This window comes from Anolis carolinensis, chromosome 5, assembly GCF_035594765.1.
Source record: "Anolis carolinensis isolate JA03-04 chromosome 5, rAnoCar3.1.pri, whole genome shotgun sequence".
Lineage (NCBI taxonomy): Eukaryota > Metazoa > Chordata > Lepidosauria > Squamata > Dactyloidae > Anolis > Anolis carolinensis.
The window spans coordinates 80,602,297-80,623,137 of NC_085845.1; the positions used below are offsets into that span (position 1 = coordinate 80,602,297).

At 45.1% G+C, this 20,841-nt stretch overlaps 1 protein-coding gene across 3 annotated transcripts in view; it reads right to left on the minus strand.

Annotated features, from left to right (window-relative positions):
- nsun7 (NOP2/Sun RNA methyltransferase family member 7) overlaps window positions 1-20,427 on the minus strand; it is a 41,760-nt gene extending 21,333 nt beyond the window's left edge. The window contains exons 1-2 of one of the 3 annotated variants that reach the window (XM_062981661.1): window positions 20,405-20,427; window positions 10,971-11,339 (exon numbers count right to left, since the gene is read on the minus strand). In XM_062981661.1, coding sequence (XP_062837731.1) covers window positions 10,971-11,280 — 310 coding nt within the window. In that variant the 5' untranslated portion in view covers window positions 11,281-11,339; window positions 20,405-20,427. Of the gene's footprint in view, window positions 1-10,970; window positions 11,340-20,043; window positions 20,385-20,404 lie in introns of those variants that run through there. The other 2 variants (XM_008111626.3, XM_003221474.4) reach the window with 2 other exon arrangements.
- Window positions 20,428-20,841: the final 414 nt, after the last annotated feature.

Sequence of the window (20,841 nt, forward strand, 5' to 3'; positions counted from 1 at the left end):
GTCCTGTTTAAATTCTCAGTGCCTGAAGAGCCTTTCAGCAATGATTGACCTTCTGGGATTCAAAAGAAAGGTGACATCAACAGGCCTATGTAAGTCTACTGAAAAGAGGAATGTCACCTTTGCAAAAGATATATTTCACTGCTCTTTTCAACAAATGTTTGAGGAAAACATGCCATACAACAAAGAGCAGGTTAAATCAACTTTTCTACTAGGGCAAACAATTGATTGTAAATAAATTGTGCAGAACATGCACCAGTTCTCTTAATATGCTTGTCATATGTGGACCACGTTTTTTTTATTTTAGTTGCAGTTCATTTTATTTTTCCCACTTATAAATTTGGGGGGTGCATGCTAAGCCTGAGCCCATAAAGCCCAAAAAATATATTACCAGAGGACTGGATATTAAGATGATACATCCCACCTAAACAATATAGCAATTTGACACCACTTTAACTGCCACAGTTCCATCCTACAGAATCCTAGGATTTATATTTTGTTGTGGCACCTGAGCTCTTTGACAGAGAAGAGTAAATATCTCACAAAACTAGAAATCTCAGAATTTCATAGCATTGATTCTTGGTAGTTATAGGGTATCAAAGAGCTATGATTCCGCAGTATGCAGTATGGATACAGCCCTAGAGAGGTCTATTGATACTTTAAAAAAAATATCAATTGCATGAGATGCAGTTGATTTTTCTTTGAGGGAAGTGGGAGTTGGGAAGAAGTGTCTTACGTCAGTGGTTCTCAACCTGTGGGTCATCAGGTGTTTTGGCCTACATCTCCCAGAAATCCCAGCCAGTTTACCAGCTGTTAAGATTTCTGGGAGCTGAAGGCCAAAATATTTGGGGACCTACAGGTTGAGAACCAGTCTTTGGCGAATGACAGCACTAAGTGGGGAAGAAAGAGGAAGAGGATACCATTTGGGCATAAGGTCTTCCCCATGTTCCCTAAGTAGGTTTTATATGCTTCTTTAGCTATCTGGTGTGGGGTTTTTTGTTTCCAGGCCTTAGAACTAGCACATTTCTGTGTGTGCTTTCTGGAAATACGCTGCAGACCAACAGCCATGGCACTGGCCAGTGAGTAACACTGCTATAGCCCATCTTCTCATGGGGTGAAGCAAGTGATTGTGTATATGGCTCTTCTCGATTGCCACATGCATCTCTATCTGTGTTGTGGCACACAGTGATGTGGTTATTTCCAAACTTGCTCTGCATACCTGGGTGAGACCCACAAGTCACCACAGACATACAAGTAGTCCCCAAGTTACATATATCTGACTTACATACAACTCATAGTTAAGAATGGGAGTGAGACAACAGGAAGTGAGAGTAATCTATTCCAAAGATGGGAAATTCACTCCTGGAAGAGTTATGGGAAAAGGTGTCTCCACTGAAGCCTTATCACAAATTCTTGTTTCCACAACAAGCCAATGTTTTCAAAATCCAATGATCACTGGGACAACCTTCTGAAAGCTTCCTCCATTAAGCAATCTATCCAGTTGGAGAAAATTGAAGGGAAATCTTCTGAACAGGGGCACACACAGTAAGGACAGGTTGCTCACCTGTAACCATGTTTCTTCGAGTGTACTCTGTGAATTCACACTAATGGAGAAGCTGCGCCTGCGCAGGTTCCGACGGAAACTCTTCCAAGCTGAAGTTCAAACCTTGGCGGTAACCACGCCCCCCCTTCCCAAGGGGCATATAAGGCGGCCCCAGGCGCCCGCTCTCCAGTTCCTACGCCGCCAAGGCAACGAGAAAGGGAGAGGTTTGCCAGAGGGGAAGGAAGGGCGGGTTTGTGTGAATTCACAGAGTACACTCGAAGAAACATGGTTACAGGTGAGCAACCTGTCCTTTTTCTTCGTGTACTCTGTGAATGCACACTAATGGAGACTGACACGCTAAGGTCCCGGATGGTGGGACAAGGCAAACTCGACAATTTAGTGAATGTCCAAACACATATTTATTAGGACATAATGAGATAACAGTCCCAAGAGACCAGTGCAATCAATTGTCCGAAAGGACCAGTGCAATGCAAACATGAGCATAGTAGAAGAGGAAACATAACATAGAAATTTTTCAATAAACATGATAGAAAAAGACACTCAATTGCGTATAGTGCATATAAACGCTCTCCCAGGGGGGAGAGGGACAAACACATCATGGTCTTTGACATATCCGCCAGGGTCAATAAGGCGGTACCAAGTAACAGAGCAACTGCTCAACACAATCAGGGAAAAACACATCCCTAGAGGTAGGTATGGGGAAAACGACCGGCCGAAACTTGAAGGAGAGGTATAGAGAGTCACCTGTGGGTGAATATAAGGAGAAAAGACGTTTGAGAGTCAGGAGAGGCAAGATGAGAGTACTGATCTTGCGAAGGCCGAGTCCTTTAAGGCTTTATTGTCCAGCCTGTAGTGAGAGACAAACGTAAGAGGGTTTGACCAGATAGCCGCTTTGCATATGGAGTCAAGCGGAATACCCCTAAGGAAGGCGGTTGAAGCCGAGAGGCCCCTAGTCGACCTCGGGCGGATGGATGGAGGAGGAGGTCGCTTGGCTAGTTCGTAGGCCAACTCAATGGCCTGAGCAATCCAGTGGGACAGTCTTTGGGAAGAGATGGGATTACCCAACTTGTCCTGAGCATAGGCGACAAAGAGTCTTTGTGTCTTACGGATGTCTTTGGTACGGTCCCTGTAGAAGAGAAGTGCCCTTCGAACGTCGAGAAGGTGCAGTTTTTGCTCTAGAGGAGAGGAGGGGTTAGAGAAGAAAGCTGGTAGGACAATGTCTTGATTGAGGTGGAAAGCTGACACCACCTTAGGGAGAAAGGTAATGTCCGGGCGAAGAACAGCGCGGTCATGGTGAAAACGTAGATAAGGCTCGTCGACCCTGAGAGCAGCAAGCTCGGATGGCCGTCGTGCCGACGTGATCGCCACTAGAAAGGCCAACTTCCAGGAAAGCAGACGGAGATCGGTCGAGGCAAGCGGTTCGAAGGGAGCAGAAGTGAGTTGAGAAAGTACAAGTTCGAGATTCCAGCCCGGCGTAGGTGGTAGCGACGGCGGGCAGATGTTATTGTAGCCTCGGAGAAAGGTTTTGATCAAGTGGTGAGAAAAGAGAGATGGCTGACCGTGGCGTTGAAAAGACCAGGAAAGAGCTGCGAGATAAGCTTTAATAGAAGCGAGAGAGAGTTTCTTCTCGACGAGGGTCATGAGGAAGTCGAGGACCACCGATACCGAGGTCGGGAAGGTGTCGACGTTACGGGATCGAAGGAAGGCGTGAAAGCGAGAGAGTTTATAGGAATAAGCCTTGGTAGTAGACGGCTTATGGGCTGCCCGAAGGACGTCTTGCAGGTTCTGCGGAAGGGAGGCTAGGTAAGAATCCTCCATGCAGTGAGATGAAGGGAAGGGAGGTCCGGGTGAAGAATTTTGCCGTCCTCCCTTGAGAGAAGGTGCGGCGAGGGAGGCAGAGGGCGAAACGTTGCTCTGGAGAGACGAAGAAGGGCCGGATACCACGGTTGGCGGGGCCAGGCCGGAGCTATGAGAATCGCTGTGACCGAGATCGAGAGAAGTCTTTCGAGAACTTTCGGTATGAGAGGAATCGGTGGAAAAAGATAAAGCATCTCCGCCGACCAGTCCAGTAGAAAGGCATCTCCTAGACAGCCGGGGAAGGAGTTCGGGGGAAGTCTCGCCCCGTAGCGGGGTAGCTGAGTGTTGTGGGGAGACGCGAAGAGATCCAGAGTAGGGCGTCCCCAGTGGAGGAACAGACCGTCGAGGATCTCGGGATCGAGCTTCCACTCGTGAGAGGAAGATGTCATCCTGCTGAGGGCATCTGCTAGGTCGTTTTGGGCGCCCGGCAGGTGGATTGCAGAGACCTGTACGTCGTGGGCTATGCACCAAACCCAGAGACGGGAGGAGAGGAGCATCAATTTCCTCGAACCCGTACCGCCCTGTTTGTTGATGTAGAATACTGCTACGAGGTTGTCCGATTGAATGAGGATGGACTTGTGACGGATGAGGCGGGAGAATGCTTTCAGGGCTTTGAGAATGGCGAGAAGCTCGAGAAAGTTTATGTGGTTGGCCCTCTCGGATGGGGACCAAAGATCTTGAACTGTTAGACCGCTCATGTGGGCTCCCCAAGCGTAGGTGGAGGAGTCCGTGGTTATGGTTAGCGACGGCGGGGCTGGATGAAATGGGAGGCCCCTGCACACGTTTTGGTGAGACGTCCACCACGAGAGGGACTGGCGGACGAACGACGGTACCGACAGATATCTGGAGTTGTGGTGGTAGAACGGCTTGAAAGTGTCTATAAACCACCTTTGCAGGACCCGAAGGCGCAGCCTGGCAAACGGGGTCGTGAGAACCGTGGAGGCCATGTGGCCCAGAAGGACTTGGATGGCACGGGCTCTGACCCTCCGGGCAGATCGACAAAAGGCGATGTGGTGGCGGAGAGCTAGGAATCTGTCGAACGGAAGTGAAACAGTCTCTGTGACGGAGTCGAAGAGGGCCCCGATGAACCGGATTCGGGTTGACGGGGAGAGATTTGACTTCTCGGAGTTGAGTTGGAGGCCGAGAGATTTTAGAAGACGCAGCGTGAAGGAAACGTGGTTTTCGAGAAGAACCGGGTCGGGCCCGATGAGAAGCCAGTCGTCCAGATAAGGAAAGACCGTGATGCCATGTAGCCTGAGGTGGGCCGCTACGGCGGCGACGACCTTAGTAAAGACCCTCGGGGCCGTAACGAGACCGAAGGGTAAAACGGTAAATTGGTAGGTTTGGTCGAGAACTTTGAAACAGAGGAACCGTCTGTGCGCCTCCCGTATCGCCACGTGGAAGTAGGCGTCTCGTAAGTCTATGGAGGCAAAGTAGTCTCCCCGCTGCAGCATCGGGAGGATAGAGGCAATAGAGACCATCCTGAATTTGGAAGGGCGAATGAATATATTGAGGGCCCTTAGGTCCAGAATGGGGCGTAGCCCGCCTCCTCTCTTCGGGACTGTAAAGTATCTGGAGAAGAAACTTAAAGGGTCCAGTTCGGGAGGGGAGGGACGGATGGCGCCTTTGGCCAGTAATGCCTCGACTTCGGCCAGTATCTCTCGGGAAGGAGTTGAGTGGAGAATGCGACCTGTAGGTGGGAGGTCCGTGAACTCTAAGGCGTAGCCGTCTTGGACAATGCGAAGAACCCATGCATCTGAAGTAATAGACTCCCATTGATTGTAGAAGGGGGCTAGGCGGTCTGCAAAGGCGCCGGAGGGTCGAGGCAGCGTGGGCTCTGCATCGGTAGCGGGCGAGGAGCTTTGGCAGGGGTTGGCGTCAGGTACGCCGGTTAGCCTGCGGAGGAGCGGGGGTGGTTCGACCGCGTTGCTTTTGCGGATGAGGTCCCCGACGAGGTTGGTGATGGGTTTGATTATTCGAGCCCGAAGGCCGCCTGAAAGAGTGGTGTCTGAAAGATTGCGGCGGGAAGCGGCGGGAGCGGTGCGGGAACCAGCGGGTGCGCTGAGGTTGCGGTTGGTCGCCACATTTAGACGCAAGAATTTTAAAGTCATGATTAGACTTGAGTTTGTCATCGGTACCGGAGTTAAATAGTCCGAGCGCGTCAAAGGGAAGGTCTTCAATGACCTGTCTGGAAGATGAGGAGAGACCCGAAGACCTCAGCCAGGCGTGGCGGCGGATGGATATCGCGTGGGCAATCATCTTGCCCGCAGTATCACCTGTATGTTTCGCCATTTGTATTTGGTGGTGAGCAAGCGAGTCTGCTTCCTGTTGGAGGGTAGTGAGGACGGAGCGGTCTTCGTCCGACATCTTAGCGAAGAAGGGCTGTGCCTTCTCCCAGATAATCTGCTGGTAGGCACCCATGCAGGCTCCATAGTTCGCCATGCGGCAAAGCAAAAGGGCTCCGGAGTAAAGTTTTCGACCCACGGCGTCGAAGCGCTTCCCTTCTCTGTCGGCCGGAGTGTTCGACTGACGACCTGAGGATTGAGAGGCCTTAACGACCAGGGAGTTGGGGTCGGGGTGGTGTTTGAGCCATTCCAAGGTATCATCGTCGGTACGGTACCAAGTCTCGATCCTCTTCGAGGTCGGAGGAATGGAGGAAGGGGTTTTCCAGGAGGCCTGGATAACGTCCAACAGATAAGGCAGGAAAGGGAGTAGCGTGGCCGGCGGAGCTTGGGCCTGCACCCTTTTGAAAACTGGATCAGACACTGCTTTGGAAGTCTGCTTGATCTCCAAACCCAGGGCGTCGGCCATTCTGACCATTTGATCAGAGAAAGCACGAATATTGTCAGTAGGAGAAGGCGGGTCCGCCTCATACGCATCGTGGGGAGGAGAGAGGTCGAGACCGAGAGAGACCACCGAGGCCGAGAGGACAGAGTCTGGGCGGTCAACATCAACATCTTCCTCCTCAGCCCCTTGGGGGGACTGAGGGGGAGAAGAAAGCACAGTCTCGGGAGGAGGCATGGCCTCGCGGGAAGAGAGGGTCGGAAGCCGAGGATCCTTGGAGGCTGAGGCCTGAGCTGCTCGAGCCAGGCGAGCCGTTTGTCTGCCACGCTCCGGTGTCGAGGTGGGAGGGAAGAGCTGTTGGCGCGACGAGTGAGGCGGCGCAAGGGGCTCCGGCACCGGCACCCTGACCACCGTTTGGGTAGAGTGGTGGGGTGAGTCCTGCAGCTCCCCGTCAGACAGGGGGTGCAATGGAGATTGAGAAACATCTCTAGGCCTCTGTGCTGGCACAATTGGAGAGGATCTTCTCGAGGAGGTTGCCGAGGAAGATGGCTGGTCTCTCCTTGAGGAGGCCGAGGAAGAGGAGCGCTGAGTCAGCCGTTTCTTTGTCGGCGGTTGCTTGGAAGCAACCTTCAAGGACTTGCCAGGTGTGGGAGGAACCACAGCTGAGTCAGATTGCGCTCGACGAGACTCCTCGTGAGCCCTTTTAAAGGCTATTTTGATAGCAGAGGAGGACGGAGGGGAGCCGATACGAGAGCGGATCGAGGTCACCGAAGCCAAAGAGCTCGACGTCGAGGAAGGCCCCACCTTTCCGGAGCGGGTCGATACGGTAGCCGTCGTCACGGTACACGGTGGCTTGACCGGCTTAGCGGCCCTGGAGGTCCTGGACGCCCTGGACGAGACCGAGGAGGCTTTAGCTGACGGAGGCTTAGCTGGTGGCGCCGACATAGCTCTTAGGGCTGAAGACGACGACGTACCCGACGTCGACGGAGTCGGTTCTGGCGCGAGAGATTTTTCGTAAAGTGCCGCTCTAAGCCTAGCGGCTCTGTTCTTTCTGGCCTGAGCTGTGAGAGCTAGGCAGAAACGGCAGGTACTGACCACATGAGCCTCGCCAAGACAGAAGAGGCACTTGGCGTGGCCGTCCGAGTCAGGAATTTTAGCAGCACACTGCGTGCAACGCTTGAAACGAGTAGTAGACATGCGAAGAGTCCGAAGTGAACCTTGCGGCGGAAAAAAAGGAACTGGAGAGCGGGCGCCTGGGGCCGCCTTATATGCCCCTTGGGAAGGGGGGGCGTGGTTACCGCCAAGGTTTGAACTTCAGCTTGGAAGAGTTTCCGTCGGAACCTGCGCAGGCGCAGCTTCTCCATTAGTGTGCATTCACAGAGTACACGAAGAAAAAAATAAATGTCACAGAAGTGTCAACTCTTTCCTATGCTATCCAAAACTAATATATAAATATACGTGGCTGGAGTTACATACAAATTCAATTTATGAACAAACGTACAAAACTTATCTTGTTTGTAACTTGGGAATTGCCGGTACAGAAGCCTGAAGAAATGTAGAAGGGAGTATTGATGGAAGGAAGAAAAAAGAAAGCCCCTTGCCTCCACCACCTCTTCTTCTTCCCAATCTTCCTCTTTACCCCTTTTTCTACTGTCTCCTCTAGGGCAGTATTTCTTCAGCAATCTTAAGGGCATTATTAAAACAATGCACTAGGGAACAATTCTAAAAATACTAAAACTGTTTTGTCCTCTTCTGCAAACATGTTGTTAAGAGACAGCCAATAGCTCATAGACGGCCATCAGAAGACAGATCACGGTTCTGAGCAGAACTGCTGTAGGTCACATCACACTTCAGTCTTGGCTCCTTTGACCCCACTTTATTTAATTATGCCTCTGATACATGAAGGTAGTGATGAATAAGGAATATAGCTAATTTACTGAAAGTGAACTGATTAAATATTGAAATAAGATCTGGTGGGAATTGGAAAGTTAATTGAGTGACACCCACAATTGGCTTTGATTGCATTTGATGCAAAAATTGCATGCATTGGGATCACATGTGGACAAGGGTCATGAAAACAAGAAGTCTCACTCATCTTGTGCATTTTTGACACATCTGTTCACCCATATCACGCATTAATTGTAATTGAGGGAACTATTAATGTAGGAGGATCTGGGGATGGGTTGCAAATTAAACAGTGTATTTTATTGGTTGTTAATTGGATCAAAATTAGCTGTTTTCCTTTCAGTAAAATTTAATTAACTAATTATTTCTAAATGTGCATGTGTAAACATACACTAACATATTCAAATTTAATTACATTTGTGGCCAAGATACCTGTGGTTTGACTCTTCTAAGTGCCTCCCATTGTCCCTGCATCCGACATCTTTCAGAATGAAGTTGTATAAATGTCTTCTATACGTTTCACAAACAGATAATGACTAACTAATTGTTTTCACCATGCCAAGAATATCTTCAGAATGAGACTAAGATTGTGCTTGACACTATGCTCAGGAAATATATGGTTTGTTATTGTTGCATTTATTACATGGTGATGCTAACCATCATAAAGTTATGGCCAGATTTCCATGTTATCTCCCCTGAAGAATAGAATAGCAGATACTGTTCTTTCTCCTTTTTGGCAAACTTTTTATTACATCTGTCATTACAGATACTGCAGCTATCTTCTGAAAGCTTCCTCCCATTAAGCATTCTATCCAGGTGGAGAAAAAATTAGTTCCAATTATAGGGTAGAAATAGTGATTTTCTAACAGAGGCACACCCTCAGATATGAAATTTTAGTGGAATGATGTTGCCACAAGTTTCAGGCTATTTTGAGCAGCACACATGCCATAGATAACATCTAATTTCTAATGAATACCTTCTAGTGTGCACAACCTGTCTCTTTTAGAAGAGAATAGGGAGATGTGGACCTCAGGGAAGGAGTACTGTCGCAGAAGTAAAAAGGCCTCAACTATACTCCAAACCTTATCAGAGCCAGATGTTTCCTCTCAGCTCATGAATATGTCCTCATACTGTATATAGTTTTCTTTAACAGTAAGGTTTGATCAGACACCACTATTTTGAACTTGCCCTTGTTATGTTGTTGTTCACGACAGGTTTTTAAGTCACTTCCTTTGATAAAAAAAGAAAAGAAATGGATGATAGATGCTGTACTTTTTGTATGTATAGCTTTTACTGCGAGAACAAAGAACCTGAGAATTACATCAGTTACATTTTGTAAAAAAGACAGGCACCCAAGATGTCTTCAGAAATGTAGTCCAGGTTAGGGGAGTATAGCTATATATCCGAAGTACTTTCCAAATGACAAATTTCAGGTTTCCTCATGATAGAGTCATGGTACTGAAACACTTGGGTGATTTTAGATGTCTGTGGAATAACTCTATCTCCTACAGCTGCTAAAAACAGAGGAGCCCTGCGAGCAGAAAATGTAGCTAAAGAATCCATCATGGGTGTACACAAAACAAATTGGGTTGCCATTTGTGCACCCTTGACTTCCTTGCAAATAACCTCTTGTATCAATAAATCAATTTTAGATATATATTTTTCTGAATGAAAAATCAGTATGTTGTTCACATGATTTACATAATAAGGAAATAATGTGAATAGTATGCATATATGACTGCCTAGATTTGGGAAGTGGTTTTACTTTTCTTAAAGCCAAGATTTATTTCAAGATAAATAAGGAAAATAATGTTGTTGATATAAAGCAAAATCTATCAGTACTGCAACAGCAAAAGAAAATATTTTGTGTTAAGCATAAATGTGGCTACTTTAATTGACCCTTTTGCACCTTGATTTCCAGCCCAAGGAAGTACAAGAGGTGTGCTTGAATTTCCATCTCCTAAAGAGAAAGAATCATTGGCTTGAAGTTGCAGATAAAACTGAAAAGATGAAAGCATTAGATCAGATATCACCCAAATAAAACAGTTCTAAACACAGACATTCCAGGGCCCCGGTTCTACCTGAATGTCAAAGTAAACAGTAGAGTACTCCCATCCCTGATACGCTGAACAATTAAAACAGAGTGTGAGACTGCAAGAAATGTTATTTACTTTCCAACATGGGATATCTACGTGTAGGGTAATAGCACAGGTTTCATTAAATACTGCTTATTCCAGTTCTGAGATAAGCTCCAGTGACATCTAGGTGATCACCTGAATAACACACTAACCAAATTGAGTTTACAGTCAGCCAAACACTGCTTCTGAATATTCATACAGCTCAAAATACACCAAAAGTCCTTACGTTAGGCCAGGTGTCCATGCACACAACTATCTGTTCCCCTTTCACCTCCAAGCCTTTTTGTACATTGAAGAAAGCTAGATAGGGAAAGGCATAAAAGCCCATATGGTTCTGTTCTGTCCTCAGTACCAAGCTGTCCCTCATTGCTGTGAAATACACTCAGAAGACTACTCTCACTGTGTTTCATTACCAGAAAGGTAGGGAGAGAGAAACCTCCCAAACACCTAGTAACTGCAATCTGATCTTAGCATTTCTTCTTGCCTAAAACAAACTGTCTTTGTCAGCAAGCAGGGATGGGCAACTGAGGCTGCAATTCCCATCAACTCCAGATCATATATCCGGTAGGAAAAGACATTAAATACAACAGCAACAACTGAAATTCCACAAGTTGTTCAGCCTTCAAATAGATAAACTATAAAGTATGCAGTTCCAAAGAAACAAGTGAGTTGTTATACATCTTTCATTATTATTTCCCCATGGGAAGAAAACATTTTCTACTTACATTTTAGAGCACTGAAAGCCAGTTCATAGGACAAACGTTGAAAGTGTTCATTTTTGAAATCTGGAAGAGGTGGCAATGGCCCATTCCCATACTTGACCAATATTTTATCTTGAGGTTTTTCATTATGAATGCCTTGAAAAATGTTGGCAGCATTTAGGTAAATAGAGTCCTGATAGCCATTCTTCTCAGCTAGACTTGTTGAACTCTTTTGTGAAGATACCGTTTCATTTGAAAAAGTCATTATAGGGACAACTGAAGTAACACTACCACTACTATTTGAAGACACGAGGCTGTTTCTCAGAATTGGCATTGCTGCTGTGTTGATGGCTCGGTATATAGCAGTGTGGCAAGGTCAGAATCTCAAGATTCCTGTGGAAATATGAGACATAATTACATGAGATTAGCTAAGAAGTGTTCTGCCAAACTCACTTTGTTCCTCTCAGAACATGCATTACCACAACACTGTCCAGAAGATTAGCACAAGAGTAATAAAATATACACCTTAATAACGGTTAGAATAATTTGTTCCAGATCAGAGATTCAGCCACACACATAAATTGTAATCATTCTAGCTTAAAAGGGAACCTGACAAGCCAGAGTAGAGAGAGTTCTGAGTTGTCCATTTGCAATAGATATGCCTCAAATTTATAGCTGTTGTTGGCTACCATCCATTACAATACTGGCAACATTAGTTTTTTTTTTACTTCTGCTCCTTCGGTACAAGGAGCAGAAGCAAGAGGAGGTTGCCCTCACAGGGTCTCCCATAGTACGTGATCATATATTATTGAAGTATTCAGTATTTTCAGGATTGAGTTAAATTTTAAATCTAAATACAAGATACAATCTTTATGAGGCTGTTGTTGAAGAAAGTTTGGAACCTTCAGCTAAAAAGCTGTAGCCAGATTGCTAACTGGGCCTGGCTACAGGGAGGACACAACTCCATTGTTACCAAAGCCCCACTGGCTTCTGTTCTGTTTCCAGGAAAAGTCAGAGTACTGGTTATTACTTACATAGCCCTATATGGCTCAGATCCAAAATGTCCAGAGATGTATTCTGCCATGTAAACATGCCAGAAGTTTTGAGATCTTCTGTGGAGGCCCTCTTCTCTGGCCCACCACACTCAGAGGGACATTTGGTGCCTTCCACACTCAGAGGGACATTTCTGGCCCACCACACTCAGAGGGACATTTGGAGAGAGCCTTCTTAATATGAGCTAGACAATACGACTATTTGTTTGATTTGTAATTGGTTAAGCGCACAAACCCAAAGAGTGCTCACCAATGGTTCATATTCATCCTGGAAAGAAGTGACTAGTGGGGTGACACAAGGTTCTGTCCTAGGACCGGTGCTATTCAACGTCTTTATTATTGACTTAGATGAAGGTTAAGAGGGTGTATTTATCAAGTTTGCAAATGACACCAAACTGGGAAGGATAGCTGACATTCTAGAAGACAGGATCAGAATTCAAAATGATCTTAACAGAATAGAAAGCTGGGCCAAGACTAACAGAATGAATTTCAACAGGAAGAAATGTAGGATACTTCATTCAGGCAGAAAAATTGAAATGTACAGATACAGGATGGGTGACGCCTGGCTTGACAACAATACAGGTGAAAAAGATCTTGGAGTCTTAGTAGACAGCAAGTTGAACATGAGCCAACAATGTGATGCAGCAGCTAATAAAGCCAATGGGATTTTGGGCTACATGGTGTCTAGATCAAGGAAAGTAATGGTGCCCCTCTTTTCTGCTTTGATCAGGCCTCACCTGGAATAACATTGTGTCCAATTCTGGGCACCACAATTTAAGAGGGATACTGACAAGCTGGAAAGTGTCCAGATGAGGGCAACTAAAATGATCAAAGACCTGGAGACCACGCCATATGAGGAGCAGCTTAAAGAGCTGGGTATGTTTAGCCTGCAGAACAGATGGTTAAGAGGAGACATCATAGCTATGTTTAAATATTTGAGCAGGCTTGTTTTCTGCTACCCTGGAGAATAGGACTTGGAGCAATGGGTTCAAATAACAGGAAAGGCAGTTCCAACTGAACATTAAGAAGAACTTCCTGATCCTGATAGCTGTTCAACAGTTGTATTCTTCGCCTCAGAGTGTGGTAGAAGCTCCTTCTTTGGAGGCTTTTAAATGGAGGCTGGATGGCCATCTGCCAGGGGTGCTTTTCCTGCATGGTGGGGTTGGACTAGATGGCCCATGTGGTCTCTTCTAACTTCTATGAATAGGTGGAGAATGGAAACTCATTTCCTAGAGAGGTCAGGACATCTCTTAGCAACCTTTCCATAGGCAAGTTGAAACTTTTTTCTTTGGGCAGCTCTTTGAGGGCTGATTGCTCACAGCAAAGGACCTTTCATACTATACTGCGTTACTTATATTTGTTACTTTTCTTTAACAAGCATGCTATTCAATTTTATTTTAAAAAACATTTTATATAATATGAATTTTGCTAGTTGTATGATTTTAACTTATGTTAGCTGTCTTGATTCCTCCATTGGAAAAATGCACTTCATTTTCTTTTTTTGCTTTTCATTTTTTTTTCCACACTTCTTATATGGGCAAAATGTTACGGCCCATATGCCTGTGTAGCATATGATATAGCAGTCTGCACATCTTGTTTCAAAAAGATACAGTATTTTAAATGCTGCTTTCAAAAAACTATGGATTTTATTTTTCAAAAATGCCATGTGCTGCTAAAGAAATAAAATTAATACAGGAGCCAATACGCAAAGGTATGATATTCATAAGAGCAAACAACCAGTATGGGAAATCATTGATATAGTCATGAATAATACAAAATTCTTCAACTACCCCATGCTAAGAACTACCTATAGCAGTTCAAGTACAAGTAGTGAACCAATCCAAGAAACTTGAACAAAACAAACTGTGAGGAACAAAGTCATTATGCAGAACAGAAAGTATTAGTGATGAAATGACTCAAGAAAGTCAACATAAGATTTATGCTTTTGTATTACATTGTATAGATATTGTTTTGTCCCACCTTGTACCTAAACTTCACAGCAATAAAGCACTGGAGAAACTATGAACAGTAGTACATCATCTTTAAGGCCTACACAGTACTTGCAATTCAGAAATTATTGCCCCTGGATTAGAGCCATCAGGTTAGAATCATAGAGTTGGAAGAGACCTCACAGGCATCCAGTCCAAGCCCCTGCAAAGAAGCAGGAAAAGCACCCCCGACAAATGGCCATCTTCTTACAAGATCAGAGCAATGTTGCTAAAGCACGATACAGTGATTTATCGTTTAAGTCAGGGGAACCCAAACTAAGGCCCATGCGGCCCTTCATTTATCTGGCCCCCGCACTCAGTTTTAGACTTAGGCCCCTCCCTAAGTCTGAAATGACTTGAAGTCACACAGCAACAAGAACAATCCTAATTAACTTGACTATCTCATCAGCAAGAAGCAGGCCACATTTCCCATTAAAATCCTAGTAGGTTTATGTTGGTTAAAAATTGTTCTTATTTCTAAATATTGTATTGTTCTTTCCTCTTTTTTTGCACTACAAATAAGACATGCAGTGTGCATAGGAATTTGTTTGTTTTTTCAAACTATAGTCCCCCCCCCCCCCCCGGTTTAAGTATAAGAAAAATAGGGTTTTTTAAAGGAAATTCGTTTGCCTTAAAAAGAGGAAGGGAGGGAGATAAAAAAGGATTGTGGCAGCAACTTTAAGGCAAACTGGTTTTTAATGGCTCAAATATATTTATATGTAATAGAATCCTCAATTAAATGCTCTCAATTATCAAAGCACTTGGCAAGGTAAAACAAGTATTTCAGATCTTTACAGTGGTCAGTTAATGTATGAACACAATAAATCTATAGTTACCAAAAGTCAATTTCCCTGGATTCAAAATTATCTCTTGAAACACAATCCATACTGCAGAATTATAGCAGTTTGGCATCACTCTAGTTTGCCCTGGTTACAGCCTATAGATGGGACCAAGGGGCTGGTTTGGCTCTGCTCCATGAGAGGGAACATTCAGGAGCGATTGTGTCCAGCACCCTGGCCATTTCCCCATTCCAGAGGTCAGCCCTTTGACAGAGTCACCTGCCAAGGTGATATGAAAATCCTCAAGAGCCGTCAGGAATCCATCCAGGTCCATAAGCCTCTTGCACAGACCATTTTATTTGGTCCCCCACTCCTGCGAAGGTTTGGAGTCTCAGCAAATCTAAACCTGACCAAGTAATGATCGGTCCATGACAACGGAATTGTAATAAGTTCCTCAACAGCACAATCACTATCATCCCATCCTGCACAGAAAAAAAATGTTCAAAGTGTGTCCAGCAGCATGGGTAGAGCAAGACACCACCTGGGACAGATCCATGGTTGTCATGGAGGCCATGAAGTCCTGAGCCACTCCCGACGGGGCAGTCTCAGCATGGATGCTAAAATTTCCCGGTACTATTAGCCGCTGAGACTCCAACACCAACCCCCGAGACCACCCCAGCTAGCTCAGGAAGGGAGACTGTTGAGCAGCGGGGTGGGCAGTACACCAACAGGATCCCTATTATATCCCGTTATCCACTTTTAGGTAAATACACTCAAACGCTCTTAACTGTGGGATGGAGAAGCTGGTCAGGGGGATGGAATCACAAAAGACGACTGCAACTCCACTTTCCCGCCCCCTAGGCCTCGCCCCCTAGGCCTCCCCTGCTGCTGCACAGAGAATCCTGGTGGGCAGAGATTAACCTCCCCACCACCAGTCTCATCCAGCCAGGTCTCTGTGATACAAAACAGGTCAGCATGCTCATCCAGAATAAAGTCCTGGATGGCAGTTTTTCTGTTTACTGAACTGGCATTCAACAGCAACACTTTCAGCCTAGGAGGACTGTTACCCTGGTTATCCAGGTTATTAGATATAGGAGACAGTTTGGAGGCAATAAGTACTCTGTTTAACTCCCCGTTTTGTTGGTACTGAACATGTCCGCATCTCCTGCCCTGTATGACTTCAATGGCTGCCCCACAAATCTGGGAATTCCTTCCCTCCTTAGAACAACACATCCTTCCTGTGTGGAGCAGGCCACCAGATGTCAAATAAAAACTTATATAAAGTCAGCCAGGCAGATGTTAAAAGCTGTTAAAAATAATAAACTTGAGGACCATTAAGCAGAGGGACAAGTCCTCACCCTCGTGTCACCCCCGAAGTGGCTCCCCAAGAGGTGAACCAACTTTGGAATGAGGCTGTGGCCGCAGGTCTCCTTGTGATTAAGCCCAGAGCTGAGCAAGGCAGCAAAGCTGGATGGCAATAATAATAATAATACTTTATTTGTAGACCACCCTATCTCCCCAAAGGGACTCAGGGCAGTTTCCAACATGTATGGCAAACATTCAATGCCAAAAAGGGAAAAAACATTCAAAACAGAATTACATCAGGACAAACCATAAAAAAGCAACCTAACTCTAAAACTTAACAGACAAAATAGGCAACAATAAAAACTTAAATAACCTATACGGGTATAACAGTTAATATAAATTTAACACCAAAATAAAGGCAACTAAGAATGACAGCTAAAACCATTATAAAAAGATGACATGTTATGCAACAACCAGTGGGCTGAAGTCAGTTCCAGTCTCTAGACAAGATTTACATTGTTTTCCACCCCTAATCTCTGCTGTCTGATTTTGCACTTTATCCGTTAACCGTACCTTCAAAATTGATTTGCACTATCCTACTCACCCACGCCTAGGAGGGTGGTTGAGGGTTGACTTATTTTTGTTATGTTTCTGTTTTCTGTTTTTATGTTATTGTCTATGCACTTCTATGTACCATGTGTGTACTTAATATGTTCATATTTAATATTTTAATTATGTTGATTGGGCTCGTCCCCACATAAGCCGCCCTGAGTCCCTTCGGGGAGGTGGAGGCAGAGAACAAAAATAAAGTTATTATTATTAGAAGAATTAACATATCTAGGCGAAAATATAAGTACTCAGGCCCCCGGGTCTCTCCTGTAGCAAGGCCCAACAAAGCTCCTCCAGGCCTCTTGGGCTATCCTTTTATGTCCCCTCATTGGAGACTGCTGGGTCAGCTGGCTTGAATGAGGATATGGCTGCAAGTCTCCTCTTGGGTAAGCCCAGAGCTGAGCAAGGCAGCAAGGCTGAGTGGCAAATGCTCAAGCCCCCGGGTCTCTCCTGCAGCAGGGCACAACAAAGCTTATTGTAAATCCATTCATTCTTAGCCTGTGTCTTGTGGATCTGAACAGATGCAGTTGTATCAGAGGGTTTGGCTATAAACAAGACATTTTGTGGTGTGTTCTGGGTGAAAGCCAAAAGCATGGAAGTACATGTAACAATGGCTTTTCAATAGGACATGATGTTTAGAATGTCCATTGTACAGTTGCTTAGTTCTGGCCTAAGCAACACGCTCAATTGAAAACTTTCAAGAGCCTTAACGCGGCTACTTCTTTGAAAATTACTCACCTGCCTTACTGAGCTTACTTTACCAAATGTACAAAGTGCACAATGCAAATATATTGTGAAACAATGTATAAGAAAATAAATTACAGAAATAACATATATCAAATCATACTTAATAAAACTGCCCAAGATATATCACTGCTCAAAAATTCAGCCAAAACCATCCCCTGTCCATTAAAGGGATAAACAGCAGAACCAGCTACAAATACCAAACCACTGAAGTATCCAAAGTGAAGATAGAGGACTGATTGGCACCCCCTAAAATGACAAAATGATTGTCATTCCATATTTTCAGTTTTCTCTCAAGTGTGTCTATCCTAAATCATTGTCACAAACTTCTGTTGTTACATTCTACAAATCCCCAACAAGCATCTTCCCTCATTAACTTAAACTTTCAGACTGAGAGAACAAAGATAGTAGCATTAAGTTCCTAATTACATTATTTCATTTCTAAAGCCCTACAAGATTTCTTTCCAAACTGATATTCCAGACTAACATGGCTCTGGCTTTGAATTCTACCCCAGATGGACACAAACACCACTATATTACTTTACAATGCTTGCAGAAGTCTCCCTGAAATAAGATAATAGTGAAAAGACCTCCCCATTCAAAACATTGAAAACAGTTTCACGTAAAACTTAATTTATGTGAAAGTCTTTAATGTACTTCCGCCACACTCTTTATCCCCATTAAAAGAAAGCCCTTGATTTACATCACTCAATAGATATCCAAATAGAAAAGTCATCATGTGTAAAAACAACTGTTTGAATACCTTTTTAAAGTCTGCAATCTCCATCACAATATTCCTAAGCAATATTTGAACAATCTGCTCAAGCTACAATTTTCAATAAAGAAATCCATGTGCAGATTCCGTAAATCCAATGGAATTAATCAGACCTTTTAAAAAAACTAGGGTCAGTTGGTTTTCCTTCAAACACATCAAACTAGACCAGGAACCAACATCAAAATATTATTATACAATATTATACTATTAATAATACAATATAATAATATTAATTATATATTATATATTAAATGTAATATTACTAATAATATTACCATATAATGATATAGTACAATATAGTAATTTAATGCTTATATTGTTCTATGCTAATAATATATTGTATGTTCATTTGATTTGTAAGCCGCTCTGAGTCCCCTTCAGGGTGAGAAGAGCGGAATATAAATGTAGTAAATAATAAATAAATAAAACATACAGAAATTAGTGAGAGGCTCCTGTCCACCAGTTCCCAGAAAACACACTTCAATAGAGCAGCTTGAGTGAATTTCTCTCCTCTGCTTTGCTCTCCTCTGCAATAGAAGTGTCCTTACAACAGCATGAGAAGCATCTTCAGTAACAAAGGAAACATCAATCCCTGACGTAAACCAAACCCCTCCCTTATGCTCAAGGTTCAGAAACCAAAGAGCTTTTAAAGCAGTGGTTCTCAACCTTCCTAATGCTGCGACCCCTTAATACAGTTCCTCATGTTGTGGTGACCCCCAATCATAACATTATTTTCGTTGTTACTTCAGAACTGTAACTTTGTTACTGTTATGAATCGTAATGTAAATATCTGATATGCAGATTGTATTTTCATTCACTGGATCAAATTTCGCACCAATACCTGATACGCCCAAATGTAAACAGTGGTGGGGTTGGGTTGATTTTGTCGTTTGGGAGTTGTAGTTGCTGGGATTTATAGTTCATCTACAATCAAAGAGCATTCTGAACTCCACCAAAGATGGAACTGGACCAAACTTGGCACACATGACCAACCGGAAATACTGGAAGGGTTCGGAGGGCATTGACCTTGAGTTTTGGAATTGTAGTTTACCTACATCCAAGACAGCACTATGGACTCAAACAATTATGGATCTGGATCAAATTGGGCACAGAAAGTCAATATACCCAAATTTGAACACTGGTGGAGTTGGGGGGAAATAGACCTTGGCATTCGGGAGTTGTAGTTGCTGGGATTTATAGTTCATCTACAATCAAAGAGCCTCTTGAACCTTACCAATGATAGAATTGGATCAAACTTCCCACACAGAGCCCCCATGGCCAACAGAAAATACTGGTCTTTGGTGACCCTTCAGAAGCCCCCCTCGTGACCCCCCGGTCCCAGGTAGAGAAACGCTGTTTTAAAGGAAAATGCATGTTAGGACTGCCACAATATTACCACAAGTGTCCACCTTACTATTTTTCCCACTTCTGGACAAAAGGCAAGTGGATTTCCAGCTTTCAGGGACAGAGCTGCAGCTTTCACCTGCTGAATTTTTAAAGCCTGCCTTCAAGTTCTCTGTGGACTTATGGTGACACCATGAACTTTGTAGTTTATTTAGGCAAGGGATATTCTGAGCTACTTTTGAGATGCTTCCCCTCTGAGGGGGAAAGGGAAGGGGCCTGAGGCTATTAGGAATTGTGAGCGTTGAAGTCCAAAACACCTAGAGGGCCGAAGTTTGCCCAGGCCTGATTTAATCTCCGGTCAAACTGAATGACCGTGTCGCGAAAAGATGGGGCGTCTGAGAAGCGTGGTGCCAACATGAAAAATCTGGACAGCCCTGCCTTAAGGGCATTTCAAAGGCATGACACTTTCCGTGGAGAATACCTCAGGCGCATCCATCTTACCCTGAGGCAGAGTTCTTTTCGACACGCAGGTCCCCTGCCACCCACTTCCCACAGCAATGCAGACACACAGGAACTGGGACCCTTTCCCTCCCAACTTCTCAGCTGAACCCGGGGAGAAAAGCTGCCTCCCTCGCTGGCTGCTCACCAGCATCTGCGGCACGGGCGCCTGTCCCGGGCCCTTTTCCCCCAGCGCGCGCCGCCTCGGGCGCCCAATCCTGGCAGTCCCTCCAGCCTGGGAGGGGCTGGGCTTCGCCTCGCCCCGCCCACATGCCACGCCCAGCGCCGCCGCCAAACAGCGGGAGGGGAAAGGAGAGAGAGAGGGGAGGCGCCGGCGGCCGTTTCCTTCAAATCCGGACCCTACCATTACGCCCTCCACAGGGGACGGCAGAGCGAAGTCTACATCATTTCAGCTCCGAGAATTGGCTTCCAATCCGTAGCCCTCTGAGAAGACACTCTTTTTCAAGCTGTGCCAATTGAACCTGGTCTCTTCCCACTCTCTAATTCACCCACAGCATAATAAAACGCCACCTGTTTTGCTTGGCGCTTTGGTACAGCCCGAGATGGCTAACCCCGCCTCTAGAGCAGGTTCCGAAAGGGAATCCTTGTCTGTTTGCGGTCCTCTCCGTTGGCGACGGCGGGGGGCGGGGAGGGCAGCGTTCTGAGACGTTCTAGGATTCAGAGCTGTGTTTTTCCCTTAAGAAATTTGTATTCAGGAGGCCTGTGGCCCCTTCTGCCGTGCAGGAAGAGCACAATCAAAGCACTCCCAACAGATGGCCGGCCAGCCTTTGCAGTAATAGG